The sequence below is a fragment of the Parasteatoda tepidariorum genome, chromosome 10, assembly GCF_043381705.1.
Source record: "Parasteatoda tepidariorum isolate YZ-2023 chromosome 10, CAS_Ptep_4.0, whole genome shotgun sequence".
In the NCBI taxonomy this organism is placed as follows: Eukaryota; Metazoa; Arthropoda; class Arachnida; order Araneae; family Theridiidae; genus Parasteatoda; species Parasteatoda tepidariorum.
In genome coordinates, this window is record NC_092213.1 from 39,527,341 (window position 1) to 39,547,610 (window position 20,270).

At 33.4% G+C, this 20,270-nt stretch overlaps 1 protein-coding gene across 2 annotated transcripts in view; it reads left to right on the forward strand.

Annotated features, from left to right (window-relative positions):
* Nucleotides 1-20,270, forward strand: part of LOC107436771 (F-box/LRR-repeat protein 16) — a 62,925-nt gene that overhangs the window by 13,478 nt on the left and 29,177 nt on the right. For both annotated transcript variants that reach the window (XM_043043329.2, XM_016048586.4), the window contains exons 2-3: nt 5,649-5,967; nt 10,707-11,058. In XM_043043329.2, the coding sequence (XP_042899263.1) occupies nt 5,649-5,967; nt 10,707-11,058 (671 nt within the window). The remainder of the gene's footprint in view (nt 1-5,648; nt 5,968-10,706; nt 11,059-20,270) is intronic.

Sequence of the window (20,270 nt, forward strand, 5' to 3'; positions counted from 1 at the left end):
AGTATTTTCTCTTTTCCCGTACCAGTATTTTCACTTTTCCCGGCGTGAACGTGTTAATGACACGTTTAATGGCTAATAAGTCAAATTATCAACTTTGCCAAAATCAAACTGCGCACTTATTTGCTATAATTAACTATGCGAGTCAATGAATTTCATTTGTAAGGGTTTTTTCGCCAAAACGAAATTAACTGTAAAGAAATTACAGTAAAGAAGGTACCTTTCCATAGATGAAAGTTGACATTGTCTGTAGTTACCTTCACCACATTCTGACGTGATGTGAATACCCTTACCTTTGGCAGAAAAGCCAACTTGATTGAACACATCGATGAACACGCCAACCATCGATGGATGGAGCACATTGAATAGTTGACTTGCTGCTTGTGATTGCGATATTATCCACCTACTCGTGCTGCTGCTACCTTGTCTCGATCACGGACAACGTCGGCCTGTATACACTCGTCTGCTAATGGCAGCACAGGAGTGACGGTGAGCTTAATACACTTACAATTAGCACTAAAAAGTACGGTAATCTTAATACAGCTCTCCCGGCTTCTCACAAGACGGCAATGATAAAACTTTTGGTATCCATTCATCGAATTCTATCACAGCTATAATTCTGGTGGGGAGTACAGTAGTGCGTCTAGACTACGAAATTCCAATTCACTTGTATATAAAACATGTTAATTGTAAACTCGATTCTACGATGGGGTACCTTTTCATAGATAACGGTTGACATGGTCGATTTCTACTCTCCCCACAGAACTTTAGCTGTTTTAAACTTCTTTAATTTATAATAATGCATGTTTTTAAAGCAAAAGAATAATTTAAAAGAATACATGTATGTAATTTCTGAAACAGTAAACAATGCATTTTAAAGCAAAAAAATAAACTTTAACAAATAATTTATATATAATGGCGTTATTCAAGAACTAAAAGACAGCGTAACGAAGTAAATGATAATTTACGTTTAAAATTTAAAACCAGCCTTTGCTTTTATTTGACACATTTAATTGGCAACTAAAATGAGCTGATAGCGTTGTCAGACAGCTTTATTTAACTTTTTTTTAACCTATACGAAATATTTTTACTTTTAAAAAACTTAATTTTCTTAATATTTAGACCCAGGAAGGAGTTGAGACTTGAGTGATTTGTCTTAAATGTGTGTACGTTAGGTTCTATCCTGCCTTACATCTTCTACTTATCAGTTACAAGGCCCATGTGTTGGCGACAGTTTTTTCGAGGTGACCCTCTCATAAACATTAAAAAATGAATGCAAATTTTAAATTTGCGATGACTTGTGAAATATATACTTTCGAAATTTTCCATATTAATCTTAATTTTTACATTGGTGTCTGTTAATTGAAAAAAAAAGAACAACATTCACAATAATATCATATTCAATAAATATCGCTTTGAATAATTTTCACGATAATGTCATATTCTATGCACCTATGTGTATTATCTATAGCCGATGACCTGCGTGAATCAGAATCTGACTTTGTTTTACAGGACCGGATTAAGTGTACGCGGGGCCCAAGGCCATTCAAACTTTTGGGGCCTTTCGATTAAGTTGTTTTTCTCGTTAATTTTTTATTAATTCAAATATAAAAGTATTTATATATCTTTTCATTTAAGCAGGCATATTTAAAATAAAAATAAATATTAATAAATTAAATTTTACTTTTTTTTTGTCGTATGCCTGTTTAGGCAGAGGGGGTGCGATTGTTCTTGTTTTTCAGTGGCGCTATCTATGGCCAAGAATTCGACTTCTGCCACACCATTCACACAATCACAAACCCGTTTATAGGGCGGGTCACATTCACACACACAAAGGAGGAAGGACATAGAGCGAGCACACAGAGAGAGAAAGAAACATCCATGCAAAATCATTGTTTTTCTTAATTTTTTTAAATTTATTTCAAAAAATTCATTTTTAGGGAGCCCCTAATCATTGGGGGCCCAAGGCCATGGCCTAATGGGTAAGCCGGCACTGTTGTTTTAATTGTTAACAAACTTGATTTCATCGTACCAATAACCAATAAATACTGTTTTTTTTTCTGAAGTAAATTTTGTATTTAAAGGATAATAATATGAAGTTGAGAATTTAAACTTCGCGATCAAAAAAATTTAAACATTTAAATATTACTATTAATAGTTGGTATAAAAATTAGAATCATGGCCGGGATAGCTTGGTTGGCAGGACGTTAACTCACGTTTGTGGGAACGGGAGTTCGAATCCAGCCGGCCGAAGACTCCCCGTGTAGTAAATGGTGACTGATGCACGTTACATTTGTTGGGTCACAAAGTCCCCCATGTTCCCATAACAAATCAATACCTCCGGAGGTACTGAATTGGAGATTGATCGTTCTCAGGTTCAGGTCAAAATCACGATCTGTGGATGAATGAATGCATTTTTGAATGGGTCCGCCCTGTAAACGGGTAGTGACGTATGGGTGTGACCGAAGTCGGATGTTTGGCCATAGATGGCGCCACTGGAAAACAAGAACAATCAAACCACCTCGGCCTTAATGGCCGATGACAACAGCAACACCATTAGAATTTAAGTAAGTTTACCACTATTCCAGTAATAAAACTTTCATATTGATACTTTTTTTAAGGAACAGACATTTTCAAAGGACGCTAGGCACATATTAGTTAAAAGGGTAAAGGAAAATTATTAAATCCAACTCTTATCTGAAGTTGTTTCTAGTAATTTTCTTGATGGAAAGTAATGTAACAAAGTTCATAAAAAAACGTCCTTTTTCCATGGTTTTTAAATCTAAATTATGTGTTAATGAACACCTAAACACCATATATAACATTAAATAGGGTATTTATTTAAGTTAACACTTTAAAAATGAACACCATTAATTATAAACTGTATCTCATACTTGAAAAGAAATAAAATAAAAATTCTCGTTGCCGTAATATTGCTGAAATGAGGAAAATGAACGAAAACTCAAGAAACTAAATGTTACAAGGAGACGTTTTTTGAAATCCTGTTTATCTTGAAAATATGCACGAGACGTAGCATTTTCTCGTATATTTAATAGTTATTGCCGGCATTTTGTAAATTGCTGTTTCTTTCTTGGGGTTTCAGGATCTTTGGAAACATTTCGGAAAGTTTTCCCATTAAATGAAGGAAGCAAAGATTTCTTGCGCATAGATGATAAAATATTTATTACTATATTCTTTTTGGAAAAAAAAATAGACATTAACTTTTAGTAAAGTATGAAATTATTGCCTTTCAGAAGTACGTGTCATGCCAGTTACGATTTCGAGTCGTTACAGTTTACGATACTATTACGATTTGAAATTTCAATGAATGTGCTTTTCATAAACAGCCAAATATATTGTAGTTTATTTTACTATCCAGAATTGTACATTTTTATACATCAAATGTTTAGTTTTGTAATGAATACATTTTCACTAAGTATATGGTAAATAATAAATAATATCTCAGCTTGAGAAATAGCAGAACTTACTATTAATTTTTGCTCTTGGCATAAAAGTTGCAAAATAACTTATCTATAATATCTCTGGAACAAAGGTTCTCTTTTCTCACCATTTCGGACTTCTTAACATACATTTTTCACATAGTGGTAGTATGCTTAACACTAGAAAGACTAAAACTTAGTATGTACCTATATTACCCAAAATGACTGAATTGTAAAAGAGTAAATAATGTGAAAGGAAATTTGTTTAAAATTAATTTTTAATATTTTTTACATTATTTACAGTTATATAACAAGTTATTAGCAAATAGTAACAATAAAAAAATTATATGTTGTACACAATTCTAAGAAATCGTGTCATTATATACATCATTGTTTTTCTAATTGAAATTAAAAGCAGTCAAAATGACTTCCTTACACCATCTAGTGTTAAGGTCTATGACTAATGGTATACTTAACAAGGCATAGATAATTTTTTTTTTAATTTAAGACGTTCACGCCGGGGTGACCCACCGGTGGGTCACTCTAGATTGTCTCATCTTGGCAGCGCACCGGAGTAAAAACTGGTAACAAATAAATTTCATTTTTCAGTTTTTTTTCCGGGAATAATAAAAATCCATAACTACCAATTGTTTTTAACGGATGCAATTTTTATATTGAATTGCTTCTTCGCCGTGATAAATTTCCTTACAGTTAATTGTTATTGTTGAGAATAAATTAACTCCTACCGAATATTATCTAATATTGAAATAGTTCTTCTACCAGTACTTTCTCTTTTCCCGTACCAGTATTTTCACTTCTCCCGGTGTGAACGTGTTAAACTACTTAGTCAACGATTGCTTAACTAATGTATCCTTTCAGTACTTTCTTGTCGAACGAAAGGCTCATATTCATGACTTAATTCACAAGGCCAATGGCTATCGAGTTAGGCTTGCCCTATAGTCATTAGATACAACAAACATCTAATATTTAACTAGCGGCATCTAATATTTAACTGTTCGTTGCCTCTCACCAACCTCGTTGATCGCATCGCAGTAATTGTTGTTTCTTGGCATAAAACAGTTTTTTTTCTACGAAAACTGAAATAATTCACTTAATATATGTACTAAAAAGAATTATGTTTACGAACGTTTGTGCCTCCACTTCTAATGTCCGAATATTTCCATTATGATTCTATTAAGATCTATTAGTGAACATAAGTAGTTCTTCTAAGTAATCATTTTTAAAATAACACTTAAATCTAAACTTATATTGTTATAACAACTTTAGTGAGTTCACAACAGTAATTTAATATTTTTGCTTACCAAACGGACTGATACATGTATTCTACGCAATTTTTGCATGAAAGAAATGCAGCAATGAGCAATCTGATCGTTAAGTTGTAAATCATTTACGAATCTCTTTAACTGTAATTTAAAACAGTATACTAATATTTGTATACTAATATAATACTGTAATTTGCGTGCATTAATATTCTTCAGCGTAACTAATCTATCAGATTTTTCTTACGTAAATTTATGCATAAAACAAATCTCGAGTTCAAAACACGAAATACTGTGTACAGTTCAACACTATGAAACAAAACTGATTTAGATTCTTATTAAAACACTTTTCAAAGAATGAAAGAATGCTTGTAAAATTTGTTGCACCATGTTAAAAATAATTTATAATTAAAAAATAATTTTATGAAAAACTATTAAAGTTGCAGTAAAGTAACAGTACGTCATTTTTTTTTAATTGAAGTGATTGCGTTTGAATAGTAACAAATTTAAAGAAAATACATTTAATAAATTTTAATCTATCATTTAACTGATTTGCCAAGTTGTATAAAAACCAGCTAAACTTAACTAAATTGTTGAATAATAGGATTTTTGTGAAGTTTAAAAAGCATAACATTGAATTTTGAAGGGAATACTTCTGAAGTTTTGAAACATTATTGAGTAGTGGGCACATGGCCTCTGTCACTGCACCTATGCGGTCGAAACAGTGAAGAAAAGAAGCTAAAATCCAAAAATTTGAACTGAAAAAAGTTTAACATTTCTTGTTTGTTTTTTTTTTTGCACTTTTGTTTATGGTATTTTATGCCACTTTTTGGAAATTATTCGACGGCAATTCGCCCATTGCAAACCCGTGGTAAATATCAATAGATTGAAAATTGCAACGAAGTTATTAAAATTAATGTTCTTATTTCAGGTGTATTCCAGTTTAGAAAAGAGAGGATTCACATCATTGTGTTTGTTTGGAGCTGGTGACGATGACGTCTATGACGTGGTCAGTAATTTTCCTAACACATATGTCCGGCAGATCCGGTCGCTACTTTTACGCTGTTGCAATGTGACCGATAAAGGTCACGAAGTCCTATTGGAGTTCTTCCACGGAGTTGTCCATCTTGAAATGTCCGGTTGTAATGAGGTGACAGATGCCGGACTGTGGGCAAGTCTCCACCCTCGTATTACTCACCTCACCTTAGCTGATTGCATCAACGTCGCGGACGAGTCAGTGGCTGCCATAGGTAATATTTTTTTCCTACTTTTTTTGTTCTCAAAAGAGCAGGTTTCCCAATACTTGTGGACTTGAAAGTTTTAACACTTTCAATATTACATCCCGCACATTCACCCGTGCAATTTTAATACAGTATAGCGGGGAATATATTGAAAGTTCAATAGAACTTCCATTATATTCATCCGCGATTTTACCCTTTCGATATTGGAGCCCGAACATTCACCTGCGATTTTACACTTTCAATATAGCAACCCACGCAAGTCTTGCGCTGCGCAGTTATTACAGAATGTCTTCGAATCTTTATAGAGCTTGTAGAACAGGGGTTTCCATCCAACTTATATGAGGCCGGTGGCCGCAATTAAAAACACCAGTCAAACGACGGGCCGCATCTCTATCAAAATTTTATAATGGACTCTTTTATATTTGAAGGAATATTAAGTATTACTGTCAGGTTTTTATCAAGTTGTACAAAACAAAAGTATTGAATTACAAATTAAAATGAGAAGTAGATTTTGAGAAGTATTTAATTTAATTGCAGATAAAAAAATTCTGGCTGCAATAACTTAAAGTGCACCTATGTATTAAACAACTAATGTGCAACAGACATCAAATTGTCAAGATATAAAACTTAAAAGTATTTAAAACCCATATAGATTTTTTACGAAAATTGTCCACGAAAAATGACAACTAATATATTTCAGTTCGCGGGCCGCCAGTTGGTAACCACCGTTGTAAAACTTGCATACGTGAGTGTGCAGGGTCTCTCTTTTCGAGAGATCTTGCACTTCAACATAGCATTCCGTACGTACACGCATGTAAGTTCTGCGCAGCACAGTTATTACTAAGACTATCGGTTTTCTACAGAGCTTGTGTAAAGCCCAAGTACGGGAACGTAAGAGATACCAATTGAAAGTTCAAATCTTCTTGTAATAACGAATTTATTATTTATAGTAGTAAATGATGAGTGAATGTTCAAAGTCACTATTCGAAAATAAACTCTTAACCCAATTCAAAATAAGTCACTTCGACATCGGACAATCATGTCCTTTCTTCACCAGAAATTGTTTTACTGTTTCCATAGCAGCAGACAACCTCAAACTTCCAGTGGGAAGAATTTGTCGTGATAACTGTATAGCATGACCTGTTCAACAGGAGAAAATTTACAAACACTCTTTCATGTGTTTTAATTCTTAACCCAGTCAGGTCTAGACATGAAAAGTTGTCTATATATCAAAAACATATAGATAAAAAAGTTACAGTACACATTTGTTTAAAACTTTTTATTTATTTCAATTACCTATCACTTTAGAAATATAAATTGTGAATGCACTTCTGATTTAAATATAATAATTCATATTATTCTTGACAGCTACCACATAGTCTGCTGATCTCAAAGAACTTATACAACGATAAATAATTCACGACGGATGGGATAGGGGCCTCTGCGTTGCCCAGCTCATGAAAAAAGATCAGATCAGTTCATATTATTAACATGTGACGGTAGACAAAACTATATATTTCATTATAAATCCCAGCTATGAAATAGTTGTCCTGCTACTTTTTTAAACAAAAAAAACAGAACCAGTTTTTTGAAAGGACGCTGGACTCAATTGGGTTAAAAACATCGAAACTGCTGCTTACTGCTCCCTCGCAATATAACTGTCAAATAAAGGTTTGCTCTGAGAAAAATCATTATACTTTTTTTAATATCTATTTGAGACAAATTTTACTCATTTTTAAAGAGCTTTTGGGGCATACCTAACTTTTACTGCTTTCTGAGGATGATTTTCCCAAGTGTTTAATGAGTATATGTATCCCAGTGTATGAGTGAATAGTATCCCAAGCGTAAGTAAGGATGATTTTTCCACGTGTATATTGAGTATATGCATCCCCCTCTAACAGTGTAGAGTGAGTGTATAGTATCCCAGGCGTAAGTAAAGATGATTTTTCCAAGTGTATATTGAGTATATGCTTCCCCTTATAAGAGTGTAGAGTATCCCAGGCGTAAGTAAGTAAGGATGATTTTTCCAAGTGTATATTGAGTATATGCATCCCCCTATAAGAGTGTAGAGTGAGTGTAGTATCTCAAGTATAAGTAAAGATGATTTTCCCAAGTGTATAGTGAATATATTCATCCCTCTATAAGAGTGCAGAGTGAGCTTTTGTATCCCAGTGTATGAGTATATAATATCCCAAATATAAGTAAGCATGATTTTTCAAACTGTATATTGTCAATATGTATCCCAAGTGTAAGTGAGGATGATTTTCCAAAGTATATAGGGAATATATGTTTCTCAGAGTATGAGTGTGTAGTATCCCAACTGTAAGTGAGGATGATATTCCCAAGTATAAATAACAATTGTAGTTAGAAGTTTTGTTGTTGTTGTTTTTTTTCTTCAATTTTACGAAGGCTTAAATGCATACTGTCTGATTGTTACACATCTTATTATATGTTTATTTTATTCATTATTTATTATGGTGACAAAAACATTTTAAACTGTACTTATAAATCCAGGAAGTAAATATAAGTATAAATTTTGCCACTACTTTAAATAATAAAACAAAATATTACAAAAACTTTGTAAATGTTGGTCTTTTTGATGGTGGAATTTAAGACCGAAAATACTTAAAGCAGTAAAACAGTCAGTTTTTTAGAATCGATATTTTAATAGTACGGAAAGGATTCTATGTTGATTCACTAAAATTGGTGAAAAATATTTTTAAAGAGAAAACTGTATTCTGCAAATACATCATATTTAAAGGAACTATGTTTTTTTTTCTTTAAATATTTTTGTGGCATATCATTGTCTAATGATAGAGCCTTCAACTATTTGAAGATTAACCCTCAGGCGATCCTTTTTCAAAATGCTGTTGAAATTGTTAACAACTTTTTAACAACTTTTATTACAAGGGTAGCTCTATTGAAAAGTGGTAACGTGAAATAACATCAGAAATATAGTAGTGCCCCCATTTAAAATCATTATGGAATGTAGGAAGATTACACGTAAATTTAATATAATTGATTAACTAATTCAGATGACAGAATTAAAAGTTAATGTAAAGTTGTGCGTGAGATGGTGCGCCCAGAATTGAGCATAAACCTTAGTATGATTTTCAATGGCGAAAGAGGATTGCAGCTTTCCTTAACTTAAATTGGGTGCAACCAAAGAATATAGAAAGGAGCTTTCCTAATATGTAACTAACGTGGGGAACTGCTCAGTACAGGATGCTATAACAGAAATACAACTTAGAAGGGCGCAGTATACTCCGATTTTGCAGAGCATTGTAAGTACTAAGATTCAGCACACATGCACAGTAAGCAAAGGGACAGTTAGAAGCCATAGTTTGTCTAAAGTAAGAACACCCCTAGCCCTTCGTCTGGATCCGAGTCGGTGACTATGGTAACGAGGTATAACTATTTCAAGTAGTGGTGTGGGTTCATTGTTTAGAACAGGTTTTGGGTGGGGTGGCCCCAGAGAGAAAGGGAATCTTTTTCTTTTGTCTACTGTGTCAGCCATAGAGTGTAGAGAAGCTACCCACCCTGAAATGCGCTATTCTTGTTTCCATAGCAGCAGACGGTCTCAGACTTTGTGGAGGGAGGAGTTCTTACCGTAGACAAACTATACGTCATCTAACCAGTTGTGTTGTGAACGCTGCTTCCTGCCAACCACTATTTTATTCTTTCTCTCTATCTCAATATTTCACAACATGGATGATATCTTATATATCTTATTAAATAGTGAAATACTGATGCACGATATGCAACACATCAATCATCAGTGAAAAGAGAATAATTCCTTCCCTCCCCTAAATCAGCAGTGATTGAGCCCGTTTCGAAAAGAAACTCTGCTGCTGTGCTCCTAAATGTTGCTTTTTCCTTTGCACATAGGAACCGTACCAACCCTTGAGGGACAAATTTACATTGTGTCTATGAAAGCTAGCCATCCTCTTCTATGTATATTCTTTAGTGCTACACAAATTTTATGCTACACAGAGTACATACTTTCAACTCTACGTTTATCTTTAATCACTTCATCAATAGTAGCAAATGGACTTATTAGAAGTCATGATGTTTGCTGGTCATGGTATTCAATTCTCTGGGTAGAAACGATATTAATGCATACCCTTCACCAAAACGTTTACATCCATTTGTCCTAAGCCGCGATCGAAATGAACAGTCACCATTCAGGTTAAAAATGCCTGCATCACACAGTGTTGATCACGATCACCTTCTGGCACAAAAAAAATCGTACTGTAGAACATTGTTTTTTTAAGCATTCATGTTTGTTTACAGCCTCCACTTTACTTCCATGAATTTTTATCCTCAATCTTAAATGCTATTTATCACCATACCTTCCTTTATACCACGGCTGCTAGAAGTCACACGCGGCTGTTGTTGCAACTTTTCTTTCGGGCAGTCCTTAGATACCGTTTACAATGCACGCGAAGAACCTGATTGGTAAAATATATTTACCGCTTTCTCGTTCGCTTCTCCGAATCCGCGTGTACAATTTTATTTTTCCGCGTGCAATGAAGATAACTGTTAATACTTTCAAACTTTAGTTTCGAAATTGGAGGGTGGAATTTTTTATGTCTAAAAATGTATTAATTTTGTAACAATTATGATTGCGAGAACTGAAAAATTAGCTAATAGTTTTTGAAGAGAAGTTTATCTAGAAATACTGGGTGTATGTTTGAGGGTATACATAAATATTGTTATGATTTGTAATATTAGCATTGATTTTACAGCTCAATTGCTGCCCAGCTTAAGGGAGCTCAATCTACAGGCATACCACGTGACAGATGCTGCTCTTGCTTTCTTCGGTCCGCAACAAGGAGGTACTTTGCAGGTTCTCCGGCTCCGATCGTGCTGGGAGCTGACCAATCATGGCCTTCTCAATCTTGTGCATGTCTTGCCCAACCTAACAATTTTATCCCTTTCCGGATGCTCCAAAGTAACGGACGACGGAGTCGAACTTTTGGCAGAGAATCTAAGACAACTCAGGATTCTGGACCTGTCTTGGTGTCCTAGGATTACGGATGCTGCTCTTGAATACATTGCTTGTGACCTCAGTCTTCTGGAGGAACTTATACTGGACAGGTAGGGAAATAATTCTATAAGTGATCAAGTTGTTGATAAGTTGTCAAGTTATTCTCATACCTATATAATATGGATCAGAAAAAAAATTCAGCTAGATCTATTAGATTTATTAGATCTTTTTTTATGTGTTTTAATTGTTTATTTGCCATGGCGGTTTATATGAATTTAACACTTGGGTCACCGGTGACCGGCACTGAGTTTGTTCGTAGCTCCACGGGGGTCACCGGTGACCGGCGAAGCCAATATTATTAGAAACACATAATTCGAGTAGATTTTTAGTTATTTTAATTTTCTTATATTATTATCGTTACTAGAATGGTTTGAAGAAATTAATGCAATACATACAGAGAAAATCATTTTGGTCAGGCTGGCAAGTCATGTAAAATTGGTGTGGCATTCAACGTGTTAAATGAATTTTTTTAATCAAGCTAAACAATGTGAAAAGAGCACAAATAGTGCCATAAAAACATACATATTGTATCAATTTTTACTCATTCTGATCTATTTCGATTTAGAGCGAATTGGCATAGTGGACATTAAGGAAGGTTATGTTAATGAACCTTCTTTGATATCAAAATACTTAATGCTAGAAAAAAGCAAATAGAGAAGGTAATTGTAAAACCGATCATTGTAAAACCAAAATTTTAGCATATCTGTTTATATAGTATTATTTGTGCTCTTTTCATGTAGTTTAGCTTTATAAATGTATAGTAGAACAAAGTTAACCCTTTCTTTTCAACTTCAACTAATTCTTTATTTAAAGAGCTCAAATATTAAAGGCATAACTTTTACAACCACGAGAAAATCTTTTGTAAAAACATTAAAATACGGCATTGATGGGAATATTATCAGTCATATGTTTTTATATTTATAAGCAATTACGTTAAGGGAAGACTTTTATTTACCATGGAAATAAACGCTGAAATTGAAAAAGAATGGAGTATAAGCATGGTTCAATCTCAAACTAAATTTCGATAATAAAAATGTATATTTCTGAGTTTATTCGGATATCTGTTATTATAAAAGGAAGAGTTTGTATATTTGTTGTTGTTTGTATATAGTGTCCCTCTGGGAGGCCCTCTGTACAAACATTTTTATATATTCATTCGGTTGAATTACATATAAAAATTTATATAAATGACATGAAACATTAAATTCTTAATTTATTTTATAACTGGTGATGAACAGCCGACCTATTTCTTAGATTACGACTTTCAATGTTTAACTTTCCGTAGCCTTGTAACCCAACCCGGAAAGCAAGGGAACTCCTGGATCAAGCATTGGGAGCCTAGGACTTTTTGATGGAACTAACCCGCATTTTTATTATATGGAAAGGGAAACCATGCACCCCCCACGGTTAGCCCGACTGTAAAGGAATTCTTACCCTTGATCCGTCTACCTCTCAGGGTATTCTAAGCCAACACTGTGGTCCATGCGAGTCAAAAGTAGAAGTTGTATCAACCAGCCTCAGCTGGGATTCGAACTTGGGTCACCTCATTAAGAGGAGCCATCCCGTGAGCCACCGTGGTTCTTATTAGAAAAATTATATGTTTTAGATGCATATCTATTAACTTTGAACGATATTTTGATTTAATTATATTTATAATAGAAACTCAACTCAAACCGTTGAGCTCGTCGTATGAAAACGTCCACGCACATCTTTATACTGTTCTAGCAATATTGCTTTCTGGCGCTGTTGTATTCTGTATCGCATGAGTAGAATTTTTAGAGATTTTGAATCTTACTGTTCTTATACTTTTCTTTTAGATTAACTAAGTGAATGTGAATTATAATAAAGTTGATAGTTATTCACTTTTGAAAAAAGAATTGACATACATCCATTTACAATGCAATGAAAAGCACTTTTTTTCCACAGTGAAACCTTCAAATATCATTTCTTCAGCGTCATTACATGTTCTTTCTTTCTTAAAAAGGAAAAATATCAATAAATTCAAAAATTATAAAAATACATTTTCTTCTTTTTAAATCGCTTCCACATTTTTGAAGTCAAACTAATCGTTTTTCATTGATACGACTGATTCCACATTCAAAAACCTATCTTTAGAAGACAGAGTTCTATTCGCATACCTTCTTTCCATCCAGTTTCCATAGCAACTGAATTCGGAAGCAATTCATTCATGTGAGAATACCTGGTGGATTTTCCTTCATAGCCCCCCTTATTGCCTCTTCAGACCCCCTCTGCCTCCACTTTCACTTCAAAGTGCTTTATTCCCCTTCCCTAAGAATAGGGAAAAAGAGAGGATAAAATGGCTTGGAAAACATAGTTAGAGAGAGAGATAGAGACATGCTCCAAAGTACATCCATAAAGGCTCCTAAAATGGACTTGGAATTTCGCACTTAAGTTGAGGGCTTGTCAGATATTTTTTCATCCTTTTACACGCTTTTCAAAAGTTGCTCGAAAGCTTTTGTTGTGAGGCAAAAGAGAGAGAGAGAGAGACAAAATTTATTATGCTCTGAAAAAAAATCACTTTAGAGATTCAGAAATTAAATTCATATACATTTAATAAAGACGTTCAGAGTGTATGATAAATTCCTCACAATGTAAGGAATTCGGTTGTTAATGTTTTGTAACTTAAAAAAAAAATAATAATGGGAAAAAAGAGAGGACAAAATGTTTAGGAAAACATAGTTAGAGAAATATAAAGGCATGCAAAGTTCTATTAAGGAGAGGATAAAATTTCTGAAAACAGAGGATAAAATATGGCTTGCAGAACAAGTAGGAGCATGCTCCCATTTAAATTTAGGTAATAAGCTAAATGAATTTCCTTTTATAAATGAATCCCAATAATATTTTAGCATGACATGGCCAAATAAATGGCCATGACCGTATACTTGGCCATATAACTGGTTCAAAAGGTTCAGAGGATATGAGAATTTTACAATTGGTATATTCACGCACTGTTGTGATGGAGAATTCCAATCTTCTGTTATGTCTGAACTTTTTGAAATGATTAATACCTCATATAATGAGAGAGCATTTATATGACGGTCTGAGTTCAATAGTTCAGTCGTTTTTTGACTTACCCGAGTTTCACCGCTGAACGATTATTTGTATCATACGTTCGTAAAATCACTATAATAGGTTTGAACTCATGAACTGAACTAATTCTTAGTTTACACGATGCGTCATTTGAGTCTGTACAATTACTTTTAAGAACTATTTAGGTTTTTATTTCTCTTTCTGTTCTACCATACTTAAAAAAAAATCATGCTTTCGCACAAGTTCAACATTATTTTGTTTGTATAAAATCACATTTACTTTAATAAGAACTGATGTTTGAAAAACTCTTAGAAATTTTCTTCATTTTTATTTATTTTTAAAAATGAAATATTTATTTAGGATACTAGTCTTAAAATTACGAATATTGTAGAAATAAAAAAAATTAGAGTAAGTTTCAAAAGATAAATACATTTCTAAGATGTGAAAAAATGCACTATAGATGTAATAAACGAAGAAAAAAAACTATAGGCTTTATACACTATTCTACAACTGTACTTTCTTTGAATTTCAAGAATATTTCATGAAAATTTAATGAGTTCGGCGACTTAAACGTCACTTACGGTCTTTTACCATTTTGACTCTTTTGCCATTTTTATGTCTGGTTTTTATAAACATTTCAAGATAATGAAATTGAGTTTTCTCTTCCGTTTTCGTATTACAAAGAACTTCGTTCAATTGTTTATGAAATTTTAAAATTTTGCTTCGAAAGTAAGAATTTTTCTTTTTGGTTTTGTTAGCTACAAAAGTTGCCTAGGGAAACGATTGAATTTTCAATTGCAGTAAAAATAAAATTAAGTCGACTCCCATAAAATTGTATAGCCTTGTTATAACGCCTACACTCAACTTTAGTTTAATTCTTCCGAGTTTCTCTGAATTCGAAGGTTTTGATTCTCACAAGAGCCGAGTACACTGCGCCAAAGAGGACGACATTTTATATTCAGGTGAAGACAGATGAAGCATTTGTTCTAAGTCTTCTAATATTAAAAAAAAAAATAGAAGAGGAAAGACGCACAATGGTATGTGTAACTCGCGTTTGCCAGGTATTGGTCCATCAGACAGTCTGCAAGATAAGTTCTTATTTAACCTATATTACAGCCGGTTAGCATGTAAACTTGCCAGTTCTTTCATACAAAAACAAACATAAGAACTGGTTACAGAATTATTTATTTCTCAGTTTTATCTTGGAGATACAAAACATGTCTATCTACTACAATATTTTAGTAAAATAAAGCTTTAAATTGTTCTTTATACAATTGTAGACAATTAATTAAAGGGCCATTTAGGCCTCAGATGCCCAGTTCTACAACAACGAACGAACGAATAGACAATTAATTCCCACTCAGATGAATTAGTTAGAGCCCCATATGAGTGTAGACAATTAAAACCTAAAGTTTTCAGATGTTATGTTTACAAATAAAAACAGGGATGCCAATTGCTCCGCTTTCTGCCAAAAATTTAATAAATTGGTAGAGAACTCATTAATAAAACTTATAAAAGAAGGATGACTGACCCACTTTTTAAAAGTGTTACCACAAGATAAATGCAATAAAGTTCCATATTTGATAAGATACTTATTTGATAATATTTGCACAGTACGAACACCCGATCTGTGGCTGGCCTGTTGAAGGAGCAACCCTCCAGCAGGGTTCGATCCAGGCGAGCCACAGGGCTGCTTAAATTTTAGAATAGTGAGCAACCCGGCACGAGCAGTACTTGGGGGTCACTATGTTTACAGAGGCCTACTTCAATTGTAATTCAACTCTTGTAAATATTTGTTTAGTTATTTCACCATGTCATTTCTTGTATATATTCTATTACTTATTTCTTTAATTTTTATACCACGTGATTTTAATTTTCTAATTGCCTTATATGCTTATCATTTAGTGTATTATCTACTATATTCAATCTTGACAATGGAGATATTCTCCAATATCTTCTTATCAATTTAATACTATATACTTACTTTTTGACTAACCAACTCATGACTACCCAGTATCGATAAATCGGCTGTAGGAATTACCGCACATTCCAAGCATGACAATTTTTGATATGATATGATTTGATAATTTTTGATATGATATGATTTTGATATGACTTGATAATTTTTGATATGCAGTGGGAATAAAAATTACTTAAATTGAAAAATACTAGACTGAAAATAACTTAAACTTCGTTACTACTGAAAGATACTTATTTACAAAGTATTGCAAGTTAGCCTTTCTTCCTAAGCCATGATGACTGATACTGGGAATGGTTGTTATCTCGGCATTTGGTCATATATTGGTTAGATATAAGATATGGTAAAGTAATATATAGAGAAGAAAAATAGTGGAGAATATCTTCATTATCAAGAGTGAACAAATTGCACACAATGATAAGCATTGAATACAGATAAAAGGCATTCAGTGATTTTAAAATCACATCGTAAGGATTAAATATTAAAGTAATAAAATATAGATACAAGTAATAAAAATATATAAGAGAATTGACATGGTGAATAACAAATTAAATATTTACAGGAAAATAGTATTTACAAGATAAAGATAGGGTAAAAATAAATTAAAGTGTACCTCGGTTAGTATAGTGACCCGGCCGCCAGGTAGCACCGCTCGTGCCGGGTTGCTCACTATTCTGAATTTAAACAGACCTGTGGCTCGCCTGGATCGGACCCTGCTAGAGTGTTGTTCCTTCAGCAGGTTTGCCACAGTTCTGGTGTTTAAGCTATGTGTCTGCTTGTGATAAAAAACAAAAAACAAGTGATAAATAAAGATCCCTATCTATAAAACTTAGATATGAGACAGTCTGAAGTAAGAAAGGCCTTTAGTGGGCTGTAACTAGCGCTGTCTTTGATAATCTCTATATTAACTCGTTCACGCTGAGGTGACCCACCGGTGGGTCACGCTAGATTGTCTAATCTTGGCAGCGCACCGGAGTAAAAACTGGTAACAATAAATTTCATTTTTTAGTTTTTTTCCGGGAATAATAAAAATCCATAACTACCAATTGTTTTTAACGGATGCAATTTTTATATTGAATTGCTTCTTCGCCGTGAAAAATTTCCTAACAGTGAATTGTTATTGTTGAGAATAGATTAACTCCTCCCTAATATTGAAATAGTTCTTTTACCCGTATTTTCTCTTTTCCCGTACCAGTATTTTCACTTTTCCCGGCGTGAACGTGTTAAATAGGTGATTAAAGTTTGAGGCTGTGCAGTCTTTGGCTTCGCTATGACATTTGGTATCGAGCTTTGCCATGAAATAATTAATATCATTAATTTTGAGGTTTTGCTTCAGATAATTATTACTATAGTTCATGGGGCCCCATGAATCGTGCGAATTAATTTACCTTCAAAATTTGATAGTTTTCTCTTAAGATGATTACTAGGTCTTGTGAGCACGGGGCAGGCATATGTTAAGATAGGGTCTAATTGCCTGTAGATAGACTGTCCTCTTATTGGCAAGATCTAATTTTGAGTCTTTGTTAAGGATAGCATAGAGAGCAAAGAAAGCGCCTCTAGCTCTTTTAATGATATCGTCAATATGCTTACTCCAGCTTAGATTATATGATACGATAATACCTAGGTTTTTAACTTGTCTAATTAGTGGGATATTAATATTAAAGACACAGATATTAGAAATTTTATGATTTTTGATTTTACTATTAATTAACATGAACTGAGTGTAACTTGACTTGGTTCGCCATTTGCAGCACCATATTGTAGAAAACTGCAGTTTTCTACAATAATTTAATTTATTCTGTAAAACCTCTATTGCTCGGTTAGTGTTCATAGATTTTGTAATGATGGCAGTGTCATCCACGTAGAATGCCACAAGTTCATTATTATCTTTTTTGTTAATTGGGAAGTCTGCCGTGTACAGTATATCAGTACTAAAATTGACATTTGCGGTACTCCTGCTCTGATAATTTTGTAGTCCAGAAAAGGATTCGTTTAATTTAATTCTGAAATATCTATCGTTAAGGTAGGAAATAAGGATAATTAAAATATTATTGGAGAAATTAATACCATGAAGTTTGACAATTAAACCCTTAATGCCATACTCGATCAAACGCTTTCGCGACGTCGAGTAGGATAAGGGCCATTGTCTCATTTTTGTATTTTCCATTGCTAATAAATTCCATTAGATTTATAACTTGTTTCGTGTTTGATAGATTAGCATGAAAACAGTACTGTTGGTCTGGAAGATTATGCAGGTAGGTATTTAGTCGGTTTTTAATAATGTTCTTAAAGACTTTAGAAATGGATGGTAAGGCTTGTGATTGTTTGGGTTTGAAATAGTAAAATGTCTGATTTTTTCCAGATATTTGGAAAAAAAGCCGATTTTTAGACAAGCATTAAATATATACGTTAGTATTGGGATGATACTGGGTGGAGCGTTTTTAATCATTTCATTGGCAATATCGTCATGACCTTTCTGTTCTTAAGTTTTTTGATAATATCAATAATTTAATCATCATTAGTAGGTTGGATATCGTTGTTAGCTGAATTGTTCCAAATGATATTAAAATAGGTGCTATAGACATAATTATTGTTAACATTGCAGGAAGGTTCCTCATTCATTGAGTAATTGGGTATACATGGTCTTTGTAAATACAATTGGGTATACACAGTGTTTGTAAATACGATTAGGTATACATGGTCTTTGTAAATACGATAGCCTTATCGTTCTCTGCGGAGACTAGATTCCCACTGTCTTTCAGATGGAGATTTGTAGGGGGAGTTTTCTTTAGTGCCTTAGCCATCCTCCACAAAGAGTTATCCTCTTTATTCAAGGAAGCAACTTTTTCTTTCCATAGAGTATTTCTGTAATTTTGACAATCAGTTTTTATTATTCTGTTCAATCTATTAATATCTGATTTATATGCTTGATTGAATGTACATATTTATTAATTTGTTCTTATGTCTGATTTTATCCTTAATTGAGCTTGGTAAATTGAAATTACTGAGATTCTCTGTTCTCTCAGTAATTGCATCTTTAATCGCGAGCTTTAGAATAATATTAAGATCGTGTATAGAATTATCAATATCATCATTAGAGGCGATAGGGGACAGTTGCTGAAGTTTTATGGTTAGGATATTATGATATAATAACCAGTCAGTGATTCTTCTTATAAATAATCTCTTCTTTGCAGTATATATTGGTATTGATCAGCACTGGGAGGTGGTCTCTGCTTAAATTATTTATTACATTAAGAGCAAATGCTGGTGGCATGTTTGTGAGCATTATGTCCAGTATATCGATCTATACTTGTGGTGGTAATGAGTCGGTTCAGTAGGTGCATATAAAGTAATGCCAAGATTTTTCACAATAGTGTGCAGTCCCAGTTCTTGTTTATTATCCCAGTTGCATCCCCAGATTTTATTTTTGGCTTTCATATATCCAAGTACAATAGTATTTATGTGTTTTGGTCGAAGTAAGTCAGAAAGTGGTCTTCTTTTAGATCGTTATTCGTTGGATTATAAATTGTAGTGATTTTGATATTAATTGATCTTTTTTTAATTGAATGATAATCGAGGTTTCGTCGATATTGTCCGTCGTTTTAACAGAATAAAGAGATGATTTGATAGTTCTAGATACATGCATGGCCGCTCCACCGACTTTGTGAGAAGTACGGTCGCATCTATAGGAATTGTACAGAGGGATGTTTAACCTTTGATTTGGTTTTGCATGGGTCTCTGTAATTGCTAGAACATCAGGGTAAAGTCTAATAACTCAGCCATTTTGGTAGTTAGATTGTTCGCATTCCAAAGTATTATACTTAGAGGTGCAAAATTATTATTCCTTGTGCCTTGGTTTTTCTCTGTATTAAGAGATTTTGAAATTTGTTGCTCACTAACCTTAGCTATTAGATTTTGAAGGTTGTTTGATGCTTCTGTAGCCTATAATAGAAGATTTTCCATGGTAAGATCTTCATTAGTTCGGTTATTTTTAACTACGCTAGCATAGCTTTCTGAGTTTTCATTTGTTCTTGGGATCAGGTTCCTTTTACAGTCGAATAACTTTCCTTTGTAATTTTGATCTTATCGACAACTTTTAAATATTTTTCGCAGCCAGAGAAGTTGGCGGGGTGGGTTCCATTGCAGTTGCAATTTTTCATTAGATGGTTGCCAGCGCATTTAACGCATCTAGCTGGGTGTTATATATATATATATATATATATATATATATCA